General features: G+C 56.7%; 1 protein-coding gene and 1 long non-coding RNA gene across 6 annotated transcripts in view; one reads left to right on the top strand and one right to left on the bottom strand.

The window, feature by feature from the left end:
• The window catches only part of NSMCE1 (NSE1 homolog, SMC5-SMC6 complex component), a 35572-nt gene extending 21043 nt beyond the window's left edge, over positions 1-14529 (top strand). For 2 of the 5 annotated variants that reach the window (XM_082431124.1, XM_082431126.1), the window contains exons 3-8: positions 6000-6121; positions 6890-6967; positions 8159-8305; positions 12752-12868; positions 13714-13834; positions 14312-14529. In XM_082431124.1, coding sequence (XP_082287250.1) covers positions 6000-6121; positions 6890-6967; positions 8159-8305; positions 12752-12868; positions 13714-13834; positions 14312-14391 — 665 coding nt within the window. In that variant the 3' untranslated portion in view covers positions 14392-14529. Of the gene's footprint in view, positions 1-5564; positions 5704-5999; positions 6122-6889; positions 6968-8158; positions 8306-12751; positions 12869-13713; positions 13835-14311 lie in introns of those variants that run through there. The other 3 variants (XM_082431127.1, XM_082431128.1, XM_082431125.1) reach the window with 3 other exon arrangements.
• Positions 4919-5605, bottom strand: LOC309645691. Its single transcript, XR_014255019.1, has 2 exons — positions 5508-5605; positions 4919-5427 (listed from the first exon to the last, which is right to left on the bottom strand). It is a non-coding gene; the product is annotated as an uncharacterized lncRNA (long non-coding RNA).
• Positions 14530-14537: the final 8 nt, after the last annotated feature.

Genomic DNA, 14537 nt, shown 5'->3' with positions numbered 1-14537 from the left:
TGTTGGAGTGTCATTGGGATCTAGCTTACAGTCAGAGCCCTGAGCTAATCTCCGTTGTCACAAGACACTACCATTTTTCTCTTTTTTGATTCAGAGTCCTGGGAGTTAAGGCATCAAGTTATGTTGTTGAGCGTCGAAATATTTTTTTAACCTTTTATTATGGAGAAAGAAAGGTAGAGAGAATAATACAACGCAGCCTCATGTACACATCACCCAGTTAAAATGATAACTCATGACTAATCTTGTTTTATCTGTGCTCCTGATTACTTATCCCCATATCATTTTGACATAATTCTCAGACCTCATTGCATATCTGAGTAAGAATTTTTTTTTTAAATGAATGCTCAGGTCCTTTTGTCACTGTGCCAGACTGAAGGCCAGATGTTTGTTTTCTGGCCTGGACTTTGTCACTTACCGGCCCTGTGGTCTTGGGTAAGTCCTTACGCTCTCTGACCCTTGGTTTCCTCTTTTGGAAAACAGACTGTACCACATACTGGCTCCCCTTGGCGGTCGTTCGTGAGGGTCTGATGAGATCCTGAGGGAGCAGAACTTTAGCACGTGGTGATGTGATGTACGGATGGAGAGAACGCTTTGTCTAATCCGTCTGCCGCGTAAAAGGCTGCTCTCCTTCTGTCTCTGCTCTTCCCAGCACTGCTCACTAACCGCACTGTGGAGGTGCCATTGTCAGCTCCCGTCTTTCCACTCACAGGCCTGAGTGTCGAGGGGGTCATCTTCCCCAGGCAACTGAGGTGAAAGCCCTAGGCTGGGACGCGACCCCTCACACACCTCTCTGGCCCAGTGTGCCTGCCTGCCAGCCTCTCCCAGCCCAGGGGTCTGCTCTCGGGCCTGATGTGCCCTAGTGCCCATGTCTGGTCCAGGGCCTGGGCTGCCCCGTCCTCAGCGCTCAGGAGGACCACCCAACTGGCCCCATCAGATGAGAGAGCTCTCATGGGGCATGTTGGCCCGTAAGTGGTTTGGTCCCCTGGGGTCTTATTTTTTGCTATTATTTCCTCTGCCTAAAATAGTATTTCCTCTGCCTAAAAGTTTTCTATCTGTGGTGCCTGGTTTGGAACAAAACTATCTGTTGTTCAGAAGTTAGGGCAGCAGAATTCCTGCTGCCCAAGTATGCAGTGAACCCTGGGTTCCAGTAGGCTTCTGGGAAGCAGAGACTCTGATTAACAAGAAGAGGTTTGTTGGTTAAATTAAAAGTTATTTTAAAAGAAGAGGAGGTAACAGTGGTGGCCAGAAAAAACGACCTCTCAAAATGAGTTGAACCAGCTCTCACTCCTCAGAGAAGTGTCCCGTTTGCTCAGTGCTACCCCAGCCAGGCCACTGCCCTGAGTCCCATTTTTTAATTGCCTCAACAGAAGGGCATTTCCTGCTGAAGAAAGAGCTATTCTGTCCTGAGTCCTTGGCCTTTAGTTTAGCTCCTCCCGCAGCAGCGCGTGTGACCCTGGCCAAGTAGTCAGGGCTGGAGGGATGACGGATGTCGGCCAGGCACAGCCCTGTACGTGGCCTCGGGGCACAGCCCTCTGGCGTCAGCACCGCCTCTGGCGTCTTTCCCAGGCACTGCTCAGACACTTTCTGTCTTTCTGTATTGGCCGAGTCCCTCTTTGTGACCCTGAAGGCACAGTGCCAAGTTCTGGAGGAATGTAGATGTGACCTTGGTGGGGTCTGGGGTAGGGAACGTTCCCAGAGGACGCTTGCTCTGCTCCACAGAGGCTGTGTGGCTTCTGGCGCAGGAGCTTGGCCTGGGCTCCATTTGCAGCGCTGGGCGAGTTGTTTAACCTCTGGTATGTAAGGGCGATGATAACAGCTGACCTCGTGGAGTTAGTGCTCTTGCAGCGACGCAGTGAGCCAAGCTAATGAGCAGTGCCCAGCGCGTACTAAGCTGACGACAGCCCCACATTTACGGGCCTGTTGTTCTCAGCCCAGCAGAAGCAACCTCACCACAGCGCATAAGAAAGGCACAGCTCCAGCCTGCTTCATGGAGAGAGAGCACGGGTGGCACCGCAGACCTACAGACCCTTGCTTGCCTCAGCCGTGGTGCTGACGGTCCTGGTTAGGGTGTCTCTCTGCTCTCTTGAGAAGAGGCAGCTGTGGTAGGTCCAGGGCCTTGTTCCTTACCTCTTATAGCTCATCCCGTGTTGCTGACTGCTGGTCATTGGTGTGGAGGGCCCCAGCCTCTGATCCAGTTCTACCTGCAAAAACTTGGTATTTTGATACTTACCTGAAGCGTATCTTTTTTTCTCAGTTGGTTCGGGATCTGAAGGGAGGAGCAGTGTTATTCGTTAGTTCTCTAAAGTCCCTCGAAGTGGTAGAACCAAGACTGGAAATAGTTGCCTCAGAATCATGTGATATGGTCTTTATCTCACGCACGGTATCGCGACTGTGGACTCATAGGATATTGGGGCCAAATGGATCCTCGGACACTGCTTTAGGCCCAGTGTGTTCCTACAGATTTGCCAACTGTAGCTTTTCCACCATGGGCTCCAGGAAGAGGGGAGGGAGAGGGGGCAGAGCAGTGAAAATTAGCTGGTTTGAAGACTTGATTTTGGGAAGCACTGATCTGGTGTTACCTTGCCACTTAACGGGCATGTCAGGGATCTTGGTAGCAAGCAAGAGTTCCCAATTCTGGCCAACCTGAAAAGGAACGTGTTGGGAGGCTGTTGGGAAAGGAACACACGGGACTGACCGCTGGCTGGTGGCCAGACTGGGGAAGGGGCCGGAGCCCCAGGGCACCAGGCACAGGAAAGCACAGCAGCACCTCTCGGCCAAAGCCCCCCTCCCCCTCCCCCTGCAGCGACTGGGCTGGAACCACCTCCTGCCATCCCTTTGTCCCTTGCTCAGATTGAGAGGGTGTCTGACAGGCTGAGCACGGGTTCTGGCCCAGTGTTGGCTGACCTGGGACCTGGCCTCTGCAGGTTCCTGCTCTCTGGTTTTCTGCATATGGGATTTGTTTTCCCACCAGAATCACACAGATGGGGGAAAGAAAGACTCTTTGGTAGAGTCTATTTAGGGAGTGGGGCAGCCAGATTTGGTAGCTGGAACAAAGTGTGATGGGGAAGGAAGTGCTTGAGGACCGTGGGAGGACAGAGACAGCGCGGGTCCCTGAGTCTCTGTGGTCAGGGCCGGCCTGCACAGGAAGGGGCGTGGCCGGACGCCAGCCGGTCGGGAGCCTGGCTGGTTGGAGCGGGGGTGGTGGAGAGAGGGTCGCAGGGAAGTGTTCTCGTCGCGCGTGAGGTTGGACGTGAGGTGGCCGGTGGCCTTCAGGGATGAGAGAAAGGGAGAGGCTGGCCTGGGGGCCCACAGAGGGGTGGGGCGGGACTGGGCCGGCCCTGCTGCTGCCTCTGTGGCCCCAAGAAGTCCAGTTAGGGCGGGCGTGTGGCTGAACAGGAGAGCAGCTTCTTCCCAGGTGATGGTGCAGCGCAGGGCATCCGTGGGCAGCACGGGCAGGTCCACCCAGGGGAGGGCTGTGGCCGAGCCCCTGACAGGGCCGCTGTGCGCTGGAGCCCACGGGGGCCCCTGAGCAGGCGGCCGGCTGCTGCAAGGTCGGTGGTAGGAAGGGCTTTTTTTTCCTTAAATTGAAAGCATTCATGTTTCTGAAAAGTGAGGCTGGACAGCAAACTGGAGGTGGTGGGAGAGGGGAAAGCGCAGGGCGGCTATTAGCTCATCTCCGTGCGGACGAGGAAAGTCCGAGGTAGCAGAATGCTTTTGATCTGCCCACAGAGTACGTTTTTCTGAACGACACCCAGGAGAGGCCTTTGCAGTGGAAAACGCGAATTGTCGCTTTCAGAGGGAGGTGGGACTTGCCACTGTGTCACCTGGGGTGGACGGGCTGGCTCCCGAGGCAGAGATCCTGTCAGTGGGCGGGAGGCGGTTCTTGGTGCCCGGGGGCCCCGCGCCTGACTCTCCCACGGTCGAGTCGGGTGCTTGGCGGGGCCGAAGGGTGTCCAGCAGGCCGGGCGCGGGGCTCGTCCGTGGAAACTGGCCCCACACACCGGGGCGAGATGCTTTGCGTGGTGTGGGAGCGGAGGAAAGCACCGGAGCACTTCGTGCCAGCGCAGCAGAGAACAGCTCGCGGAAGAAAGTGCCCTTCGAGCTGGCTTTCGTAACTAGTCGATGGGAGTGAGGAGGAGGGCGTGCGAGCAGGGGCACGGAGGCAGGAAAGGTGACCGTATTTCACTCCTCTGATCACACTTTTTCAGCAGCTGTGGCCAAATTTCATCATCACGCTACCGTTACGATTTTTGCCACGTCCATGTACCATCTGTTTATTAATACGAATTTTTTCTTTAAATTGCTTTCTTTGTCGTCATTTTTTGTTTTTTTTTTTGGTCGCGCCACGTGGCTTGAGGGATCTTAATTCCCTGACCAGGGACTGAACCTGGGCCACGGCAGTGAAAGCTCGGAGTCCTGACCACTGGACTGCCAGGGAATTCCCTAAATTGCTTTTTTTTTTTTTTTCTTTAACTTAAGCAACTTTACTTGTAAAGGAAGATTAGATCCCGCCTGTGATTCACCTATTAGTATTTCTGTCCGGGTCTTTGTCATTAGCTTTTCTGGGCCTCCTCAGCAGATGCCGTGCCTGTGTCACAGCTGTCGCCTTTACATGGCTGCGACCTCCATTGCCACCAGCGTGATCTTTTATTTTTTTAAACTTTCATAATATTTAGCTATACAAGGAGCTTACAAGTACCTTTCTAAGAAGCCAAACAGATAAAGTTCAAGTGCCCTGGGATGACCCCCTCATTTTAGTTCCCTTCCTAGCAGTGGCCTTGTTCATCAGTTTGGTGGGTAACCTTCCTGGCCTTTTTCCTGCATATATTGGTGGTTTTATTATTGTTTTTAACATAATATTATATTGTCTGTTTTCCTGCTATTTTTTTCTTACAGTGATTTTTCTAAGGCACAAATCTTTTGAAATTAATTATTTTAATAAGTGAAAACAGTAATACATACGCTTGGTTTAAAAAAGTCTCACAGTACAACAGGGTGATTCCAGGACCCAAGGCTCACCATGTCTCTCCTCTGCTTCCAGCTCTGAGAGGCTCCCACGTCCCACAGGAGGAAGGGCACACGCCCCCCCCCCCCCCCAGCCCATGGGGCCCTGGGCCATCTGGCTCCTGCTTCCTGCTGCTGCCGCCGCAGCCCTCCCAGCCGTCCTTCCTTCCCCTGCCAGTCTGCTGTCCATCCACCCCAGCCCCCTGCGGTGCTCCCCGGGCCCTGTCCGTACCCCCTCCTCTGACAGGCTGATGGCCCCAGAGAGGGTGCTGCTGCCTTGTGCGTCACCAGGGACAGCACGGGGCGGCTGGCATACAGGTCAGGGGCTGTGGCCGTGCTGTCAGGGCTCCCCGCTGCTCGCCGTGCCTGGCAGTGTAACGCTGGGTGAGTGAGCCCCCCTCTGCAGGCAGGATGGGTTCATTACTGTGTGAAGAGCGCTCAGATCAGGGCCTTCCCCGGGCTGGGTGCTCCGTGTGAGCTGTTGTGTGAGCTGTTGTTCTTACCTTGTGGTCGTTACTCTTCACTGTCGCAGCCCCGGGCCAGCACAGGCGTGTCAGTGTTCGATGTGTGTTTGGATGTCGAATAAAGGGAGGAAGGACAGAGGTGGACCTGACGCGTGCGTGAGGACAGGCGGGGGCAGAGGCTCTACGGAGGAGTCAGGCTGCGATGCCCACTGCACTGAAGTGCTGAGTGGGGACAGTGACTGGGCGGCAGGGAACTGGGGCCGGGGAGGAGGCCGAGGGCTGCCAGCCAAGACAGGAAGACCTCGGCAGGCCTCAGACACCATTTCCCAGGCCTTTCTACTTCACAGCGCTGTCTCTTTGCTCCAGGAAGAAAGAAGCCGCAGGCGTTGGCACTCACCCAACAGGGCCAGGGCCTTCGCCCATTTCTGGCTTTGCTGTCTCGTGTTCAGGATGATGGCGGGATTGAAGCAAGCTGCACTTTTTTTGATGGAGCACCCTCCCACTTTTTGGCTTTTGCCTGTTGATTTCCAGGCAGTGCTACCGTAGACAAGCTGGAGGACTTCATCAACAACATTAACAGTGTCTTGGAGTCTTTGTACATCGAGATAAAGAAAGGCGTCACGGAAGATGACGGGAGACCCATTTACGCGCTGGTGAGTGCAGACAGAGCCCCCTGGTGGATGTGTGAGGGACTGCAGCGGAGACAGCCCCGTGCCCTCCTTACTGAGGCGAATGCAGGTGCACCCGCCTCACCAAGGGCTTGGAGGGAGAAAGGGATAAAATGCCTTTTCATTTAGAACAAGACATAGAAGCTGGGAAAAGAAACAACGTGCGTGGCCGCTAAGGACTGGGACATATTTGGGGCCTCCTGTTTTCAGGTTTTCCCTCCCAGCTAGGGAAGGAGGTGAAATACAAACCCCCATCCTTGGCTCGGGAACCACCTTAGGCCGTCAAAGGAGATCAGGCTCCTACCCACCGGGCCCACACAGAAAGGGGCTCTAGCCCAGGGTTTCCCAAACGTTGTTCCATGGAAGAAAGGGTCATGGAGTCAAATAACATGGAAATGCTGGGTCAAATCGGTAAATCAGATTTATTTACTGCCAGACTTCCCAGTGCCTTTTGCATTTGAAGCTCCGTTAGCACGCAGACAAGTTTCCTGAATTTATCTGAGTTTGGAAGATACCACACAATCTTGGGAATTCTAAAATCTCTGAAAATTAGACATACTGACTGAGCTACAAGTTTAAGCCTGTAACATAAGACCGGTTACAAATTTATTCCTGTGGCCCACAGTGCCGGGACACAGGTGCTCCGTGACTTGGCAAGGCAGGGAGGGAGGCGGGGAAGGAGAGCGCGCCAACAAGTGAATTAACTGACAAGTGAAGGGCACAACCTGACCCTCACGCTGACTTATTTTTTAGGTGAATCTTGCAACAACTTCAATTTCTAAAATGGCTTCAGATTTTGCAGAGAATGAGCTGGATCTGTTTAGAAAGGCTGTAAGTACAGTAGCTCCCATTGCCCAGCAGCTGGGCTTCTTGTGGGAATTCCTGTCTTTCACTGGAAATGGAAACTGCAGTCTTAGAGGGTCACCACTGCTGCCTGAGAAAGCCCTTTGCAGAGGGATGTCACCGAGCACCTCGCCCAGAATTCATAGCTGCCAGGTGATTGCTGGGGAGGTCGCCACGGCTGCCTAGGAAAGAAAGGCTGGTCCGGGTTTGACCCCAGCTGGTTGAGCAACAGTGGGCCTCCTGGGTGTGTGAGGCAGGTGAGCAGGTGTCAGTGCCTGGTACCGTGGCAGCATCGCCCGGGAGCTTGCTAGAAAGGCCGAATCCCAGTCCCCACCCAGACTGCATTCTAAGAAGGTGCCCCCGATCCGTTTGCACAGGCACATTTGTGAAGCGCTGCTCTGCCTGCCCGGCTTTGGAGCTGCTTACTCAGCCACCTTGTCACTCACCAGGCTGAGTGCCTGGTCAAGACAGTGCTTCTCAGCTCTGGCTGCACCGTAGTAACTGGGGAGGTAAAAACAACGCAGACATTCTGGCCTCAGGTCAGGTCTGTCGAGTCCAAGTCTCTGAAGACCGAGTCCTGGAATCCTTCCTTTCTAAGCCTCCTCTGGGGACGATCAGCAGCCGAGGTTGAGAATTGGGCTCTAAGATGCCGGACACACCTATGTGTGCAGGAAACCTGTCTTCCCAGTGGCTGTGCCCTGCTGTGGGCAGAAGTGTCAGGGCAGTTGGCCGGCCAGCCTCTCCCGGCCCTGCGTCCACTGTGCCTCTGCACCTCCCGAGCGTGCTCTCTCGCTGCCCACCCTGCTCTCCTGCCCTTCCCGACTCCAGCCTGCCACTCAGACCAGCCCTGATGGCCTGCCCACCTTTGAGTAGGAGGGGTGCCGCCCCATTTCCTTATTCATTCATTCCTCAGCTTCTCCACCTTCAGGGAGGTGAAGTGACCCTTCTTGATTTGGGGGGCATTAAGGTCACTCATTTGGGATGGTGTTACAGGAGAGACTTTTGGGTCAAAACTGTTCATGGCTTTGGATGCATATTATTAAGTTATTTTCCTGAAGAGTCCTGCAGTTCTGCCTGTGATATGCATAGTTTCACTGCACCCCTGCCAGAATTGGTATCATTGCTTGAAAGTTGTTTTTGCCAATTTAATAGATGAATGTGGTTATCTATTTCTTCCAGTTGGAACTGATTATTGACTCAGAAACTGGCTTTGCATCTTCCACAAATATTTTGAACCTGGTTGATCAGCTTAAAGGCAAGAAGATGAGGAAGAAGGAAGCCGAGCATGTGCTGCAGAAGTTCGTACAAAACAAATGGCTGATTGAGGTACTTCGTGCCGTGGGTTTTCCAGCTTGGCTCACTTTTTAGAATGCATCACAGTTTTTCCTCCAAAACCATATTGTATCTAATGGATGTCTGTTGAGCCAGGCCCGTTCGGGTCCCTTCTCTGCTTTGAGGCCCACAGTGACCCTGCAAGGACGACTGGAACCTCCTGTTCATTCACGTGACCTGGGGGAGCCCCAGCTGGAAGTGGGGGAGCCCCAGCTGGAAGTGGCAGAGCCGTGGGCCCCAGACTCTGCTCCCCAGGCAGGTCATGTAGTATGGCGGGCAGGAGCACGGCGCTAGCGTCAGCCCTGGGCCTGAACCCCGGTGCAGGTGCCCCCGTGTTCCTGTGAGAGGGGGGTGATAGCGTGCACCTCCGGGTGTGTGAGGCGCGGGGCGAGCCGGTGTGTGTCGGGTCCCAGCGCTGGGCCCCCACAGGAGTCACTGTCCCTGTCGTGGTTATCGCTGTCAGCGTCGTATTATCCAGGGCCAGCGCTGTTGGGTTCTTTCACTTAGATGGTGGCCCTTAAAGAGCAAAGAGGACGTGTAGACAAGCGTTTGGAGAGGGGCTGTAGGAATCTGTGAGAGGTTTAAGTTTCTCGACGCCCTGTGTCTACTTCTGTTGGCTGGAGCAGTCAGATGTTTCAGTTCTTTTTCCACAAATGCACCACCGTTTCCAAGAAACCTGAGTCAGACAGGCTCAGCGCTGCCTCGTGCACCACAGCCCTGCCCCTCGGGGGCCAGTGTCTGGGCAGGACGTGCTGAGATAGTCCCTCAGCTTCCTCATTTGGCGGTCAGCCCCTTGGCTGGAGGCCGCTGCTGTGGTGACATGATGCTTCACTTCCTTTTGGGGTGGAGCTCACCTCTGGAGTCCTGGCGACAGTGTTCTGAGTTACTGATCTCAGAGGGTGAGCGGGCCCTGGTAGTCTGACCAGAAACATTCAGTGCCTGAGGTACTTGCCTGATGGGAGGAAATGTCTGAAGAGGCCACAGCGGCGGGGAGCTGCTAGTGGGTGCCAGCATCTCTGGGTGTGTCTGCGCAGCATGTGCTTGGGTCCTTCCAGCCCCCTTGTGAGGGCGGGGAGCCCCTTAGCTATGTTTTGTAGCTGAGCCCACTGCAGCTCCGTGATCTGGGTGAAGTCCCACACCCAGCAAGAGGCAGAGCATGTTCAGGCCCCAGCTTGGGTGACTGCAGGTCCCCATCAATTGCTTTGTCACAGTTTTTCTTCCTCTCTGGGGTGGATTTGGCAATATGGAATGTTCTCGGGCAGCTCGGGTCGTAACTGACCATGCTCTGTCCTCGGGCCAGGCTTTCTAAGGGCGGGGACTGTTATTTCATCGTTGTACTTCATCACTCCTGGAGGTACTACTTCCTGAACGGTGACTGGGTGGGTAGAGGAAGTTCCAGAGGAACAGCATTTATCTCAAGCTTACCCCCAAAATAATACAAGAAATCCTCGTAGATTAGGAAATACCAGTATTCATACGGGACCTTGTTGATACGAACACCCGTCATATCCCCCGAAGCTCACCCTCCGCTGCCCAGGCGCAGCCTCTGTGCCTGGCTTTGGGCCCCAGGGTGGTCGTGTGTGTCTAGCACATGCAGGTGCTGTCCCACCACAGTGCAGGGCTGTGTGCCTGACTTTATCGGGACTGATGTTTTGCTGCCCAGAGCAGGGACGACAGAGGGAAAGAATGCCTCTGGGATCCACTGGACTTGCCTTGGGCCCTGCCTCCCATGCTCTCTGCTTCTTCCTCAGTGAAGTGGAGACGCTGGTGCGTCCTCCCAGGGCTGGGGGTTCCCTGAGCACTGGCCTCTGCAGCCCCGAGGGCCTCCGGGGAGCCCCCTTGCTGCCTGACCCCTCTGGCCTCGTGTGGACAAAGGAACAGACCCGGGAGGAGGTGGGGGGGCATGGTGGTGAGACACCCCCAGGGTCCTCCTCCGGCCTTGCCTGTACCTCTGGCGGTGGCTTCTCGCCTCTGAGCCTGTTTCCTGTCTGAAGGGTGAGGACGGTGGTGGCGCGCAGGTGTTTTTGTCACGAGGGCAGGGTGCTTTCTGAAGTGGTCAGCATGGCGTGGCCGTGAGTTCTGTGGCACTTGCGAGGAACAGCTGAGGGGCTGCCAGGTGAGTGCTGGCCAGTCCCCCGACCTGCCTTCCTGGGGCAGCACCTTGACCGGAGGGACCATGTCTGAGTCTCACCCTCAGCCTCTTAGAAACGGGACTTTCCTCAGAAGCCATGCTGTGGGGGAATGTCACCTGGTGGCACTTTGTTACGAAAGTACCTGGAGAGCCCTGCCTGCTACCCTGCGCAAGGCTCCGCCCTGGCCTTGCACAGGGTACGGAGGTGCTGAGGCACCTGTGCAGCCCCTCAGGGGGCCCTGGCGTGGAGGGTGGTCAGGGTCAGCAGGCGAGGCCCCAAGATATGGAGGCGGCCTCGGAGAAGGCGTGGATCCTTGGAGCTTGGGTGTCTGCTGGCAGCTGCGTCTCTGCGCACCCTCGGCACCAGTGCCCGCTGCAAGAGCCCAGCTCAAAGGATGGCTGTGAGGCCTGGGAGGTCACTCGGGTTTGGGTCTTCCTTGGAGATCCAGGGCAGGCCGCCTGTCCCGGTGACGGGGCCCCGAGGATGAGTGGGGTCATGAACAGTAAGCACCGGGCAGTTTCAGGCAGCTAGAAGACGTTTAGTAACTGCAACTCGAGCCTGACTCTGAACTTGAACTTGCTCACCCCAGCTTTGGGCGTTCCTCCTTGGGATCGATGCAAGGGCCACAGCGCTAACAGAGCAACCTGCCCTCTGCAGAGGAAGTGACACTCAGCTGAGGGCTAGATAGGAGGCACCTGGACTGGGGGTGGGGACCATGGTCCAGGGCAGAAGGAGCAGCCTGTGCCCGAGTGGGCATGGTGGGCGCAAGGAGCTACGGCTGGGCGCTCTGGAAGAGGGGACGAGGTGAGCCTGGAGGTGGGCAGGAAGGGGTTCGGTTCTTCAGCCTAAGAACGGCAGAGCATCACAGGGCTGGGCCCCGCAGAGCTCAGGTCGCTGGAGAGGCTTGCAGAGGAGCAAGGGTGGGCCCAGAGGGCGGTTAGGAGGGTGAGGGTGGCCGTGGAGGTGGAGCGTTGTTACGAACTTGGGAGCTTTTGAGAAGGTAGCAGCCACAGGACCCTGGACAGCCTGGGAGGCCACCCTCCCGTGCCCAGCACCTGCGGGGCACAGAGCTCCCGTCCGCTTCCTGGCTGGCCCGACAGCCTGCGGCGCGGGACACCAGTGCCTCGTGCTGGGCCTCCATCCACTTGTGACAGTCCTCGGGCTGCATCCTGCCTGCCCGCCCTGCTCCCGCAGTCGGCGCTCCTGCTGACTCTGCACCCATTTGCCATGTCTCCCTCTGGCTGGTCACCCACCTGCCACTGGAGGCCCAGAGTGAATGCACTTCCTGGCTGGGTTACGGTGGGGAGGGGGTGTCAAGTGGGAGAAACGGGCCCCGCTTGTTGCAGGCGTCAGGTGGAGAAGAGCAGAGACACGAAGGGGCGCTGGGCTGACCCAGCAGCCGCAGGTTCCGGTAGCGGCTTCTCCTGCAAGGCCTGCGACGTCGGCCTGCCCCAGCTGCCCACCGGCCCTTCAGTGCCCTTTGCCCAGGAGCCCCACTGGCAGCTCCTCCTCCCCCAGCGCGGGCAGTGGAGGGGAACGAACATGGTTAAGAGGTTCACCTCCCGCTTCACTAGTCGGTTTTCATGAATAAACGTCCGTGGGCCTCTGTGACCCCTGCCTCTGCCCTGTGAGCTGGCCGTAGGGCAGTTACCACAGCCAGGTTTTCTGTACATCCTGGCTTTCCACCGTGTCTGGTTGGGGGAACCGGGAGGCCCCACCAGCCATGCCACCCAGCCACGCTGGGGGCCTCCCTGGACCGTCTCCAGCGTTGTCTGTAAAGTGGCGCGGCTGGAAGTGATCACGGATGGTCCCCTTGGAGGCTCCAGGCAGCAGGGCTGGGGGCACCTGCTGTGCTGCTACCTGGGGGTGGGGCTGGGGGGCGCTGGGGAGGAGAGGAGGAAGTGGGCGCTTGGGTAGGGGGTGGAGTTCATGCCGTGGGATCACTGCCTCCCTTTCACGGCCTCTGTCCTCATCTGGGGGGCTGGGCAGGCCTCACACGTGGGGCTGCCGTGCAAGATCCGGGATTCCTGTCTGTGAAGGCACAAGGAAGGCGTTAAGAAGATGCGGGGGCGGGGGTCCGTGCCTCGGTTTCCTTTTAGGTCTTACCTAAGTTTTCCCCGCTAGAGCCTCTGCAAGAGGCCGGCGTGGATGCCTGTTGACCGGGGTTGGCGAAAGCCTGTGCGGCGAGGGGCGTGTGGACCTCTCCCCGTTTCTGGGCCTCGGGCCATGGGAGCAGAGATACAGGGTGGGAAGAGGGCCAGGTGTGCCAGTTTCATAAAAGATGCCACTTCCTGTTGTGTCCCTGCAGAAGGAAGGGGAGTTCACGCTGCACGGCCGGGCCATCCTGGAGATGGAGCAGTACATCCGGGAGACGTACCCCGACGCCGTGAAGGTCTGCACCATCTGCCACAGCCTCCTCATCCAGGTACCGCAGGGCCTGGGGCGGGCACTTCCTAGAACTCTCACTCTGGGCCCCAGGCCTCCCTCGAGCGTGAGCAGAAGGTGGGCGTCTCCTCGGAAGTGTCCGAGCATGAGTGAGCGCACGGAGGCCCGCCTCTCCTCTCTGGTCCCTCTGTTCTCGTCCCAGCACTCTACTTTTCTTCCAGATAAGGCTCTCAGAGGTCTTCTGTGTGGTCCATATTATCTCGGCAGCTGTGTGGTGAACACCTTTCTGTCTCAACCATGGTTTCCCCGTCATCTGTTTTCCCCTGTGTACTTTGTAGGGCTGCAGAGCAGAGCAGCTGGACCGGTGCTGGGTGTTTATGTTTCCTTTTTATCTCTTTGCGATCGTCACCTACACCGGGATAGGCCTCTTTGCACGTCCATCCTTGGGCACCTGGTTGTTTTCTTGGGTTGAATTCCTGGGAGTGGAATTCCTGGAACAGAGTGCACACACGACTGTTGAAAGCTTTGCTCCACGTTGCTAAAGTGCCTTCTGAAAAGTGGCCGTCCTCACGCCCACTGCAGGACTCACACGTGCTGGGAGCCTGGGACTCAGCCTTGCTGCTCCAAGGGCTTGGCCCACTGCCCCTGCTGCCGCGCTTTGGCCTTTGGAGTCTTGAGCTTCTTCCCCACGTGCTCATTGGTCAGATTCTTTACTAAAACCCACTGCACTAAGTTAGACTTAACGGGTTGTTCTTATTATGAATCTGGGGCCTGGGAGACAAAAATACTGAGCCTGCGGGACGTTTTCCTTGCAGTTTCCTGAAGGTTTATGAACATGGCGGCTTCCACGCCGTGGCTCCACGGCCATCACCTTTCTCATTTCAGGGTCAAAGCTGCGAGACCTGTGGAATCAGGATGCACTTGCCTTGTGTGGCCAAGTACTTCCAGTCCAACTCGGAGCCGCGCTGCCCCCACTGCAACGACTACTGGCCCCACGAGATACCAGGTTCGTGTCCCCAAGCCGCTGTCTCCTCCTGGCCTCCGGGCGGCTGGGCTGGCAGGGCTGTGAGCGTGCCCGAGTTCTGGTGCCTGGCCCTGAGGGGCCACGGGGGGCAGGGAGACGGGGTGCTCCAACAAAGCCGCCACGTGCGCACAGGACCTGAGCCGTACACGCTGAAGCAGCTCTGAGGTAAGCGGAGGCCAGCTTGCTTGCCCTGTTCCACAGGGCTCCCTAGACCCTGGTAGACGTCCTGAGGCATGTGAGGGTCTGGTGTAGACGAGGCTCTCTCCCCGGCAGCTGTCTCGGGAGGGGAGGTATAAGCGGTGTTCCCAGCTCCCTGTTTGTTTATCTGTCAACTGGGGCTAATTCTGCCTTCCTGGGGAGTAGAATGTCCCATAGGACAGAGTCCTTGGCACACAGACATGGCTGTGGATGGCAGCCGGCCGCACCGTTCACAGTATTTTGTGGCTTTTCTGCGTACAGACGTCTTTGACCCCGAGAAGGAGAGGGAGGCCGGCATCTCCAAATCGAACAAAAGGTCCTTGCGATCCAGGCAGCACTAGCCGGCCGCCGCCTTCAGGGGAGTGCCCGGCGCGCCCCGTTTGGAAGGGAGGCATCAGTTTCGTGTTTCACGTGAATCACCTCCTTTATCTTTTACGTTCACTTCTGAACAGGTTTGGAATAAACTTGCTAAGCAGCCACCTCGGCC

Source organism: Balaenoptera physalus (genome assembly GCF_965194825.1).
Source record: "Balaenoptera physalus genome assembly, chromosome: 16".
NCBI classification, from domain to species: Eukaryota; Metazoa; Chordata; class Mammalia; order Artiodactyla; family Balaenopteridae; genus Balaenoptera; species Balaenoptera physalus.
Note: the sequence above shows the minus strand (reverse complement) of the source record. Positions and strands in the feature narration are given on the sequence as shown.